The following is a 12,389-nucleotide window of genomic DNA, read 5'->3' as shown; positions in this document are numbered from 1 at the left end:
CAAAAGCTCCCTGGCCCCACTCATTGCAACTTGCAGTGAGTGAGTGGGTTTTTCCATGCCCCGGTTTTATTACAGAGTTAGGAGCTGTGTCTGTTTAGCAGATCAGAATTCATTCCAATGGAATAAACTGTATCAATAAAATAAACTGCACATGTCCTTCACTGCAGTGCACTATTTCAAATTTCTCAGCTGCATTCACTCAAATAAGAACTGTCCCAGAATAATTTTTTAGCAACATGCAGTCACACACAGCCTAGCAAATTGTACGTCAGCATTAGTGAGCACCTCAGACCTGGCAAGCTGCATTACAATGGCTTTCATTCGCACCATTCCATTCTTTTTTGCTCCAGCTGTTTGTGTCCAGTAAAAACTACCAGGCCAGATGCTCAGCTGGTGTAAATCTGTCTTGCTGATGGAGTATCACTCACTAGTGGAGGTAACGAAGCCGCACCGTGTTAATGTGGGTTACACATAGCTGGTCTTCACCCCATTAGCAGTTGGTCCACATAAGAGGTTCTGAGTCTTCTTCTCCTGACTACTGGGCTGAACCCACAAAGGGTTTTAAGAGCTTAAGGGTATGTTTACACTGCAGTTAAAAACCCACAGCTGGCCCGTGTCAGCTGACTCGGGCTGCGGGACCATTTAATTGCAGGGTAGATGTCCAGGTTCAGGCTGGATTCTGGGCTCTAGGACCCTGCGTTGTGAGAAGGTCCCAAAGCTTGGGCTCTGAGCAGGGGCGGCTCCAGGCCCCAGCACGCCAAGCGCGTGCTTGGGGCGGCATGCCGCAGGGGGCGCTCTGCCGGCCGCCGGGAGGGCGGCAGGCAGCTCCGGTGGACCTCCCACAGACGTGCCTGCAGGAGGTCCACTGGAGCCGCGGGACCATCGGACTCTCTGCCAGGGCCGCCCAGAGGATTCCAGGGGCCCGGGGTCTTCGGTGGCGGGGGGGCCCTTCCGTTCCGGGACCCGCCGCCGAAGTGCCCCGAAGACCTGCGGCGGGAGCCCCCCGCCGCCGAATTACCGCCGAAGCGGGACCCGCCACCGAAGTGCGGCGGGGGGGGTCCCCGCCGCGGGTCTTCGGGGCACTTCGGCGGCGGGTCCCGGAACGGAAGGGGCCCCCCGCCACCGAAGACCCCGGGCTGCGCTTCGGCGGCGGGTCCCGCTTCCCCCCTGCCCCGGCCCCAGCCTCTTACCCCCGGCTCCCTCCTCACCCTGAGTCTCAGCGCCTCGCCGGAACAGCAGCAGTGTGTGGCCAGCGGGGCCTGAGCCCCGTCCCGCTCAGAGCCGCATGGTGAGGGGGCGGGGCTGGGAGCTCCACGCCGAGCGGAGGGAGCGGAGCTCCCAGCCCCGCCCCCTCACCATGCGGCTCTGAGCAGGGCGGGGCTCAGGGGCTCCGCCAGAGACATCAAGCGCTGAGGCTCCAGGAGAGGGGCGGAGGCGGGAGCCTCTGCTGTTCTCTTGGGGGCCCCTGCAGAGCCCGGGGCCCGGGGCAAATTGCCCCCTTTGCCCCCCCCTCTGGGCGGCCCTGCCCTCTGCAGGCACGTCTGCGGGAGGTCCACCGGAGCCGCGGGACTGGCGACCGGCAGAGCACCCCTCGCAGCGTGCCGCTGTGCTTGGGGCGGCGAAATGGCTAGAGCCGCCCCTGGCTCTGAGTCAGAACTTTTACACTGCAATTAAACAGCCCATGAGCCCAAGTCAGCTGTAGACATATCCTAAGTTTCTTTGTTGATCTGGCTCTCAGACCTTTAGTGCAAATAGTAGAAGTTTGTGCTTTTAGATGAAGAGGGCCTGGGGTCAGTTCCCATTCAGTGGGGCATTGCATGAGGATCTGGCTCAGTGTTACAAGGCCTGACCTCTGGAAGAGCTCTTCCATTTGCATTTGTGCATGGTTACCTCAAGGAATAGATTTATCATTCAGACACCGGAGTACGTTTCGTTTAGTTCAATGTTCCTTATCAAGTTTCTTCAAATATCTGTGTAGGTGCTCAGATGGTCATTACAGATCTGACTACTCCTGCTGAGCGTGCAGATGCATTAGGGAAGCTTGGACTTTGCTTTGGAGTAGGAGTAATCATTGGATCATCCCTGGGTGGGACACTCAGCACAAAATTTGGGTGAGTGGTTGAGTTGTTTTTTACTTCTGTCTTGCAGTTATAACAATTGATTCAGCTGCTGAGGGGTATTTTGTTCTCCCCTCATTTGATCATGTAAAAACATAAAACTCTTTCCTTATTCTTTGGGTGCAATTTTCAGCTGCCGCTGACTGATCCTGGGGCTAAGTCAGCCCCTGGCACAAGTTAGAGAAATCCTGTGGCTGCTCTAACTTGCATTGGCTATAATGGTTCCGTATGGGCCATTTCACAGGGATCAGCAGAAGGCAGTGCACTCCAAATCTGGCACCTCCCCTCCCTGGAATGCCTTCCATGTCCAGCGGCCCCGATGGTCTCTGTACCAAGGGTCAGGAAGGGTTGGCAGCTCTACACCACTCCAGGATAACCCCGTGCTGGGGAAATACTCAGCCCCTTTGTGCAGCCCTGAAGGCACAAAGATATATTATTAAGGGCCAAGGATCAATCACTTTGTCATCTGTGCCACTGTGTGTCACTATTGCTTGTTTTAAATAAGCCTTCTTGTAAATCCCCATTTCTGCAAGCTGGGCTAATATGTCTCAGTTGCTTTACAAGCAGGAGTTATTAAAAAGCTACAAGCAATCCAAGTCCAGCTCTAGGCTTGTCCCCGAAACTCCCTAAGCATTGAGGGCTGTGTGCGTTGTGGAGCAACTTTACAGGGTATTAAGTGCTATTTAAAAACAGTGTTGTTATAGCTTTAAATCTCAAGCAGGGTGAGGCTCACAAATCACAACATTCTTAGAGGGACGCTTAATGTAATGTGGGACCTTAGGGAGGAGAGCAGAGCTTAAGGGGGCCTGGAGAGGGGGAGTACGACAAATGAGGCAGTCTCCCCTCTCCAAAACAAGGATGAGTGAGTGTAACCCAAACTTGTCAAGTGTGATCATGTCATTGTAGGATGACAAAGCAGTAGAAAACATCATGTTTGATATTCTACAGTGCAGTGAAAATGCTGCTAAAATCTCTGTTCTGTATCTACATATTGGTAGCATTCATTTCATTTAAATGGCACAGTCAATCTGTGGAACTTGTTGCTAGGGGATGTTGTGAAGGCCAAAATTATAACTGTGTTCAAAAAAGAATTTGAAAAGTTTGTGGAGATTAAGTCCATCAGTGGGTATTAGCCAAGATGGTTCGGGATACAACCCCATGCACTGAATGTCCATACACCTCTGACTGCCAGATACTTGGACAACAGGGGATGGATCACTCAGTAATTGCCCTGTTCTGTTCATTCACTCTGAAGCATCTGACATTAGCCACTGTCAGAAGACAGGATACAGGGCTAGATGGAGGGTCTGACCCAGTATGGCTGTTCTTATGTTAAATGGCTTTGAAAAGAACCTCAATTGTGGTTTTTGCATCCTCACAACTTCAACCCTGAAAGGATTTATCTTAATTCTTTCTGATCTTTGCCTATAATTCAATGCTACGTATTTGAAGCTATGATTTAGGATGATCCATTGTTCAGCAGTTATACAGTTCAATTAAATGAAAATTGGGAAAACCTCTAATTCAGGGGTTGTCTGGATTTGAAAGGGCAAATAGTTATCACTGGATGTGGATATGTGATACTTTTGCATGCTCATAAGTGGATTTGCTCACTCAGTGTGCTCATTTTGTCTTTCCACAAGCATTAATTGCCAAAAAGCAAAAATTGTCATAGATTCTCTGCTTTAATCATGATTATAGGTCATGTGTGCACTTATATAAACAGAATGCCAAATTTGGATGGAACCTTCCTTTAGGGGAAATTGGCAGGATTGTGTTTTTTTCATTTTCCTTTGGGTATCTCTCAGCCCATCATTTTCATGTCACTGCAAGTGTGTGTGTGGGAACATTGCTGGACTTGTTTAACTAGATACCTCTGTGGCTCCCACCACTTACTATACAAGCACCTTTCCATCTTGTGCTTTGATGCCACATTTTGTCTGTTTGTCAAAGACGTTTTCTGATCTATGATGCTTTTCATTCAGCACTATCAGCCACTGGTTTGAAAATGTCCCCTAATAATATACCAGCTACTAGCCCACATACTACAGTACAGAAGAGGTGTACTTAAAAAGGGAAGGGATTGGAACACACTTTTGCCATACGATGTTTTGCCGGTAATGCACACTAGAGGGCGCCAATGTTTTGAAAAGATTGCTGGACTACTCAGGCTCTCTTGCCAGTATGGGATGTCCCGGGAAAGGGGTGACTTCCAGGGTTCTCTGCTCTGACTTCAGACTCCTCATCCCTTTTGGACTCTGAGAGGCAAATTCTGCAATGCCTGTCCCTACTATTAACTGTCATGTGTTGCCTCAGTTAGACTGTCTTCTCTGCTCATTTTGCTCTTAATTCAAAGATTTGAATCTTCCAGGGCAAGACTTTAAAAAGCAACTTTTTTCAGATCTTGGGTGCCCAACCTGAGACACTTTAAAGGGGTCTGATGTGCAGAGAGCACTGTCTGAATAGCAGGCCTCTGAAATGTGTCTCATGTTGGTCACTCAGAATCACTAGTCACTTTGGAAAATCCTTGGCCCTTATTTTTTGAAAACTTTGGATTTATCTACACATGGTTATATCTGATTAACTTCTCCTGGTTAACTCCATGGGTGGACATGCTTATTCAGGTATACGAGTGCTCCCAGAGCAACTCTGTGGCCAAAAGGGCTAAAGTGATCCTTGGATGTATAAACAAGGGACTCCTGAGTAGGAGTGAAGGGATTATTTTACCTCTATATTTGGCACTGGTGCAACCGCTGCTGAATACTGTGTCCAGTTCTGGTATCCACAGTTTAAGAAGTATGTTGAGAAATTGGAGATGGTTCCGAGAAGAGCCAGAAGAATGATTGAAGGATTGGAAACCATGCTTTATAGTGATAGGTGCAGGGTGCTCAATCTCTATGTATCTTAACAAAGAGAATGTTAAGGGTTGACTTGATTAGAGTCTTCAGTACCTACGTGGGGAACAAATATTCGATAATGGGCCCTTTGGCCTAGGAGTTTGAGGTTTAAGAAGATCCAGTGGCTGGAAGTTGAAGTGAAACAAATTCAGACTGGAAATACGGTATACATTTGTAACCGCGAGTGTAATTAACAATTGGAACCATTTAGTAAGGGTTGTAGTGGATTCTCCATCACTGGCAATTTTAAAATCAAGACTGGGTGTTTTTCTAAAAGAGATACTGTAGTTCAAACAGGAATTATTTTGGGGGAGTCCTAAATTCTGTGTTATACAGGAGATCAGACTGGATGATCACAGTGGTCCCTTCTGGCCTTAGAATCTATGAATCTACTGGGAGTTAATAATGAATAACTCCATGTGTAGACAAGCCCTTACACTAGCAAAGGTGAACTGGAGCCAGTTCTGGTAAAATCACTCCGCTTTGATTTCAGCTCTTAAGGAAAACTCTCGAAGTTGTTGTTTCACCTCTATCCTATGGAGGGCAGCTTTGGCTAACAAGTCTTCCTTGGTAGCTGGCCGCTTCTCGGCATCTGTGTGGGAACATACTAGCAAGAACCTTATCCAAGGCCATATGGTCCATGACACTAGGAATGATAGTCTGATTTTTAAACAAAAGGTTTAGTGCAGGAGAATGTGCACTATTTATTCACAGGCTAGCTACATCACAGGCTATAAGCTTGAAGTATAAACTTTCCCACCCTGTGCCTCACTCCTGACCCGGATTGAAAATATTGGGTTTGTTTATTCTGGAGAAGAGAAGACTGAGAGGGGACATAACTGTTTTCAAGTATATAAAATATTGTTATAAGGAGGTGGGAAAACAATTGTTTTCCTTTACCTCTGAGGACAGGACAAGAAGCAGTGATCTGAAATTTCAGCAAGGGAATTTAAGTTGGACATTATGAAAAACTTCATAACTGTCAGGGTGGTTAAGCACTGGAACAAATTGCCTAGGGAGGTTGTGGAGACTGTCATTGGAGGTTTTTAAGAGCAGGTCAGACAAACACCTGTCAGGGATGGTCTAGATAATAGTCCTGCCATGAGTGCAGGGGGCTGGACTAGATGACCTCTCGAGGTCCCTTCCAGTTCTGATTCTGTGATGATTTGTGCTCTGAGGATGAGGGAGTAGTCCTGCCTCTATGCTAATTCAATCATTGTCCCTGCTAACTGTAGCGGTGAATTTTGCAATGTGAACACTTCTTCAGTAGCAACAGAACTAAGACCACCAAACAGCCTTCTAAAAATCACTACAGACCTCGACCGTGTTTCAACCATCAGCTTTGAGGTGCAAGGCTCCGTGTCCCATTACAAATCAACACAGCCATCCATTACCATGGAAATGCATCAGTACAATTAAATCCCACCAATTGGTTCCTAACCATACCCCGAACCTCTTCATTTGTTGCTCTGGCAGTGAGGCTGTGACATATGCTAAACAGTTCTAGTACACTGTGTCCTCCTAACATTCCATGTTGGTAAGAGAAGGCTCCAGTTGTATTTTTATTGGCATAATCACTTAAGCTTTCACAAGCTTTCATTTTCTAGAGAAAAATGAATACAGTCCCCTTGCCATTAAGGAACAAGCTTTGTTGTGATATCACAGAAGAAGAATGTAACGAGTTTTCTGCATTTCCCTCCTCAAAGCTCACCAATGTTCTCTTTTTGCTGTTTACAATATTATTCATATTTCTGGTGGTTAAATATTTGTGTGCTAGGGAGGAAGATGGAAATAATTGGCCTTATTCCTCAACTGGTATAATTTGGGGTAGGTCCAGTGTAATCAATGCTGAGGATCTAGTCCATTATGCTTTATACTCCTATAGCAACTTCAGTCTGTGCTTCTCAAAGCACTTTGCAAACATTAATCAATTTGTCCTCATAACACCCCTCTGAGATAGGGAAATATTTTATCCCCATTTTGCAGATGGGGAAATAGAGGCACAGAGAAACTGAGTGACTTGTTCAAAGTCTGACAAGGAGCTTGACGCAGAGTCCCGCTTCCTGACCCACCTCCCTCTCCAGTCCTAAACTGGAGTCAGAAGCCCTGTCTTTGCTCCTCTGCAAAATGCTAAACTTGTTTGCTTATCACCTAAACTGCATGAAGCTGTAGCCAAGGAGCTGTGATGGTTAGAACTGGTGGTGGCTTTCCGGTAGCATCTGGATGGATCTCTTGTCACTTAAGGGATGTGCTACTGTATCACTTTGCTGGGGATTCTCACCCCACAGCATAGCCCTTTCCACGCACCTGCATACAAACAATATACAAACAGGTGAAGCGTGGCTGCCATTTAGCAGCAGCCAGCAACGCGGTACAACAGTTTGCAACAGGAACTGAAGGATGTTCTATCCACTGGAAACATGGGACAGGACAGGGGTTGCTTTTAGAAGGTAGTTACACAAACCAAACTTTAGCTAAGAGATAGTGGTCTTTAAAACAGTGCCATGGGAAGGCCAGACCCTCAGCTGGTATAGATCAGCATAGCTTCATTGGAGCAAGGAAGATTTACACGAGCTGAGGCTTTGGGCCAGGGTCTTTAATTACGACGAGCAGTCAGGCTTTACGTTCCTTGGAATTGTTTTCATTTTTGTGTATTGTTTTTTGCTACTGTCTTCTTCTGTTCACCCGCCAACTGGATTAGAACTGGGTAAAGCCAGGATACAAATGCCTAGATGGAACAGGGCGGTTCGGTAGCATAATATTTTGTTTTATGGGGCTACTAAGTTAGTATGAAGGAATGAGGTGGGAATAGTTTCCAAAGGTGGAAGGCTGAGCCTGGGTAGTGCAATTACATAGACTTCATCCCTTCTTCTGGGACTGTAATTCATGGCAACCAGTCTCTCTTTTAACAAGATCATAATGAAACCTTTGCTTCGTGACCCTGCCTTGGCCTGCTCTTTACAGAGAGGGAGAGGTTTCTTAATCTTAGTGACTTGTTTTTAGACCTAAATGTCTTGGAACAATTATTCTGTTGAATTCAGGATGTTCCTGGCCAAACCCCTTTGGTCTCTTATTAAATGTTATTGCAGTGGGGTTTTGGCTTGCCTTTTTTTTTTTTGCGACACTATTCTTCTTCCTCAAGGGGGGAAGAAGGAGGTTGTTTGCCAGCAGTAAAGAATCATATTTCTTTCCCGTAACCCCGCTGAACAATGTTCCTGTGGGGAGTTTTGTGGAATTTCTCATTGCTTCTCGCTTGTGGTGGAGGAATGGAAAGTCTGTGGGTGGTTTAAAGGGGTGAAGATGGGAAGCAAGAATTGGAACATGGCAAAAGGTCATGGGTCTGCACTCTATTTCTAGACAATAGTGACCATTCTGGCGGCTGGAATCTCTCTTGCTCCACTTCCAATAGGAACCCTGGTATTTCTCAGCCTGGGATGATGATGTTGATTAGCCGAGCAGCTTGCGTTGGTGACAGCTGGCACAAACATTCCTTTGTTCTTTGTCAAGCAACTGTGGAGGGTGAGTTCCTTGTGGCTGATGTCCAGTCTGCCAATAAATTGTATTGTACTGGAATCTCAGCGCAGGCTTGTCATGGTAGTTCCTGCTCCCTGCCACTGCACAGGAAAGGGGGAGTGAATAATGGGCTGTTTGTCAAGTGGAACTATGATGGGAGTTGAAATAGAGACTCCTTTGGAGCTGAGTTAACTCTTCAGAGACTGCAGATGCATGCGGTCTCTCCTCCACAGCATTTATTTGGCTGGCAGTCAGGGCAAACCAGGATCCTAAGGGTTAAAGCAATTTGCACCAAAGTGTAAGTCTCTCTCCTTTCTCTGTTCATTTTGCCTGGTGATGATTTGAATCTTAGAGGCTGTGGTCTCAATATGACTTTGAGGGCAGCATTAGTCCTAGCCTTTTGGGGAAAGAAAACATGAGTAGCGTCAGCTCTGGCCTCTTGGGAGAGGGAGACGTGGGGGCTGGCTTCTTTAGGGGGCGGTAAATGTCCTTGTTTTCGAAGCCTTTGCTTATTAGCATGGGAATAATAGTACACTGAAATGGTTTAAAGTATCAACATCTATAACCATGAGGCAAGACTTGTGTCTGATGAAAGCAGCTTTGAATGTAGTCATGGGCAGAGAGGCCTCTTGTCGACCTACTGAGGATTAGGTCTAAACTGAGGATTAGGTCAGTATAACTGTTACTCTAGAGTGTGGATTTTTCACCCCCTGAGCTACCTAGTTGTACCAACCTAATTTCCTAGTGTAGAGCAGGCCACATATTAGAGTTGCCAGCCTGGCTGTGCTGAGTCTGAGGGGATTTCCTGCCTTCTCCTCTGTAGTCCACAACACCTGCTGACAGCCACCCCTCCCTGTTTGATAACTCTGGCATTTCAGATAAATGTTTCCTCTTTCCAGGGAGCTACCCAGCATGAATGAGGTTAAGTGCAAGATAAGAGACTGCTTCATTCATTCATTAAAAACCTAGCTCCTTGGTGTGGCTGTTTCAGTTCATGCAATGGAAGACCCAGATGCAGTGACTGCAGAACCACAGCACCTTTCCTAGGAAGAGAGCTCACACAATCATGGCAACTCTATGCCTATTTCTTTAACAATCCCACCCTGGTGTTTTTTACAGTCCCATCCATGTCTTTGATATTGTGCAATACAGTTCAGCTTTATTTCATACCGTGTCTTTCAGACTGCACCCCAAAGAGGCATCAAATGCTATCAGATAATCCCGTTTGAGACAACAGCTGGTGAGGGGAGGAAAAATTAAGGGGGTGTAGGCAAGGGAGACAGAGCAGAGATGGAGTTGCAACCTTTGGATGTTGTTGTGGGTTTCAACCCCCCCACATTCTGTCCAAAGTTCAGTTGCAGGGTTGGGTATAGGCTCATCTCAGGCGGGAGGAAAGAGGTCGTCAGCTGAGCTTTTTAACAGCCCAGGGCCACAGAGGGAACTAGTGTTCACACTGTGATTAGAGCTCAGGAGTCCCAGGTACCCTGTCTTGTGTTCACACTGCCGCTCTTGGTCTGGGTAACAGGTTTGAGTGGAAATACCAACCTGGCTGGCCCGCATCTGCCAAGCGGAACCCAGACATTGTGCGGGTTCTTTTGGGCACAACATGGTGATGCCATGTTAGCTAAGAAGAATCTGCTGTCTGGTGGGAGCCAACCTCAGTGGGCAAGAAGAAGAGAGCAGGCCAACTGTTTCCTTATGTGGCTGGCTCTCTTCTGCCGCCCAGGCTTCAGAAATGGGACACAACAGGGTGTGGGTATGTTTGAGGACTGGTGTCATCATATAGATCAGTTTGAGTTTTTCCATCCCTCGTATTCTTGAAAACTAGCACAGAGAGTATGTAATGGTTTCTAGATCTGCGAATCCAATAGCAATATGTTACCTACCTACAGGGGCGGCTCTAGGTTTTTGGCCGCCCCAAGCAGTCATGCCCGGGAGGCGCCCCGGAGCCGCGGGAGCAGCGGACCTCCCGCGGGCATGAATGCGGAGGGTCCGCTGGTCGCGCGGCTCGGCTGGACCTCCCGCAGCTGCGGGCGGTTCGCAGGTCCGGCGGCTCCGGTTGAGCTGCCGCAGGCATGCCTGCGGGAGGTCCAGCTGAGCCGCGGGACCAGCGAACCGTCCGCAGTCATGCCTGCGGGAGGTCCACTGGAGCCGCGGGATGAGCGCCCCCTCCGCAGTCATGCCTGCGGCAGGTCCGCTGCTCCCGGGGCTCCGGTGGACCTCCCGCAGGCATGACTGCGGCAGGTCCGCCGGCCCAGCCTGCCGCCCCCCCGGGAAAGGGCCGCCCCAGGCGGGTGCTTGCCCCGCTGGGCTCTGGAGCCGGCCCTGCCTACCTAAGTGTATCTGAAATCATTCAAATGGTGCAATACCAGTCAGCAGCATGGGAGATCCCAGCCTGGCTCTCAGCCCCTGGAATGTAAAAGGCTGAGTTGTCAGAGAGTGCAGTCCTTATCACTTCATCGCAGGCTCTGTGTAGTTAAAGAGCCTGTGTACCATCGACCTAACCTCTGTCTGGAGTAAAGGTGCTGCATTGTAATTATATCAGGGGAAGGAAGATTGGGAAATGGAGAGAAATGTGCCAGGGAGTGAAGGGAAAGGAAAACCCTTAATCTTTTCTAGCCTATGCCACTGGACAGGAAAGTCGTGCTTTGCAGAATGGGGGGTGTTACGCTTGCATTCAGAAAGTGAGCTGATGGAGGGTGAGTGTAGCAACCTTATTTTAGTGCCTACCCTGCAGCCAACAGACAGTGTGTTTCATAGGTTGCTTTTGTGGAGTAATTATGATATTTAAGCAGCTCCAGACCTAGGCTTTGAAAATGGAGCATCACTTGGAGGTTATGGGTCACACTCGGGTATTTGTCCGAGATAGTTTTCTTGAAAGCTATGTCGATAAGGCAGCAGTTGTGAAGCCTTGTTGCAATGGAAAGAGCTAGAAACCTGGAAATAATAAAAATGTAATTCCCAAGGATTATATGGAAAGACCAAAATACTCCTGGCTCGATTCTGGTCTGAAAGTTGATGGGAATAGCATGCAAATATCAGAGAGTACTATTTAACCCTCAATATGCAGGCTGTGCAATATTCCCCAGTGTCTGCTCATTACTCACTAGAGCTACATCTGACCTTCTCACTAATGGAAAACTTCATGACTGGACTGCAACTCTGGCAGTGTTGCTAGGGCTCAAATGGAGGGGGAAATACTGTTTCTTTGTTAAGGCAAAACAGCGAGGAAGGAATGGCCTTGTGACTTAGGCCCTGAACTAGGACTTGGGAGATCTTGGATCAGGGCCCACCTCTGCCACAGGCTTCCTGTGTGACCTTGGGAAAGTCACTTAATCTCTGCTTGCATTCCCTACCTGTAAATGGGGCTAATAATACTTCTGTTGTGTATTTAACTGTGAACTTTTTGGTGCAGGGATGGCCTTTTACTATGCGTGTATGCAGTGCCTAGAAAAATGGGACCTTGTTCTCAGTTGGGGCTTCTCCATGCTACCATAATACAATATTTACTGCCTGAGAGGGAAGGAGAGAAGTTGAATTGGGAGTCCTCCTTGTTGAACATTTAACATTGGAGCCCTGGATTTTAGCCTCCCTGCTGCCATCCAATTCTTCCTTTCCTTTTAGTCCACTTCTGTTCGCAGGCTAAAGCCACTGTAGTATTTGGATAAGAAAATGAGAACTGTGTGACTCTTAGTATGAACTGCATTCAGCTTGAAGGGGTCAGCGCAGGTTTTTGTTTCATCACAATTCCCTTATGAAACATTCTTGTTGGCCAATACACCAATACAGCCTAAAAACTGTGTATACCAAAGGTATGTGAAACATCCAGACCGTGAATACTTTCTTTGCCTTTGGGGGCCAA

The 12,389-nt window shown here is 47.6% G+C and overlaps 1 protein-coding gene across 4 annotated transcripts in view; it reads left to right on the top strand.

Moving 5' to 3' along the window:
- SLC22A18 (solute carrier family 22 member 18) overlaps positions 1–12,389 on the top strand; it is a 141,140-nt gene that overhangs the window by 45,400 nt on the left and 83,351 nt on the right. For all 4 annotated transcript variants that reach the window (XM_045014111.1, XM_045014109.1, XM_045014112.1 and 1 more), the window contains one exon: positions 1,979–2,111. In XM_045014111.1, coding sequence (XP_044870046.1) covers positions 1,979–2,111 — 133 coding nt within the window. The remainder of the gene's footprint in view (positions 1–1,978; positions 2,112–12,389) is intronic.

Source organism: Mauremys mutica, chromosome 4 (genome assembly GCF_020497125.1).
Source record: "Mauremys mutica isolate MM-2020 ecotype Southern chromosome 4, ASM2049712v1, whole genome shotgun sequence".
Taxonomy (NCBI): Eukaryota; Metazoa; Chordata; order Testudines; family Geoemydidae; genus Mauremys; species Mauremys mutica.
The sequence above is the reverse complement of the archived record's forward strand: the minus strand, read 5'-3'. Positions and strand labels throughout refer to the sequence as shown.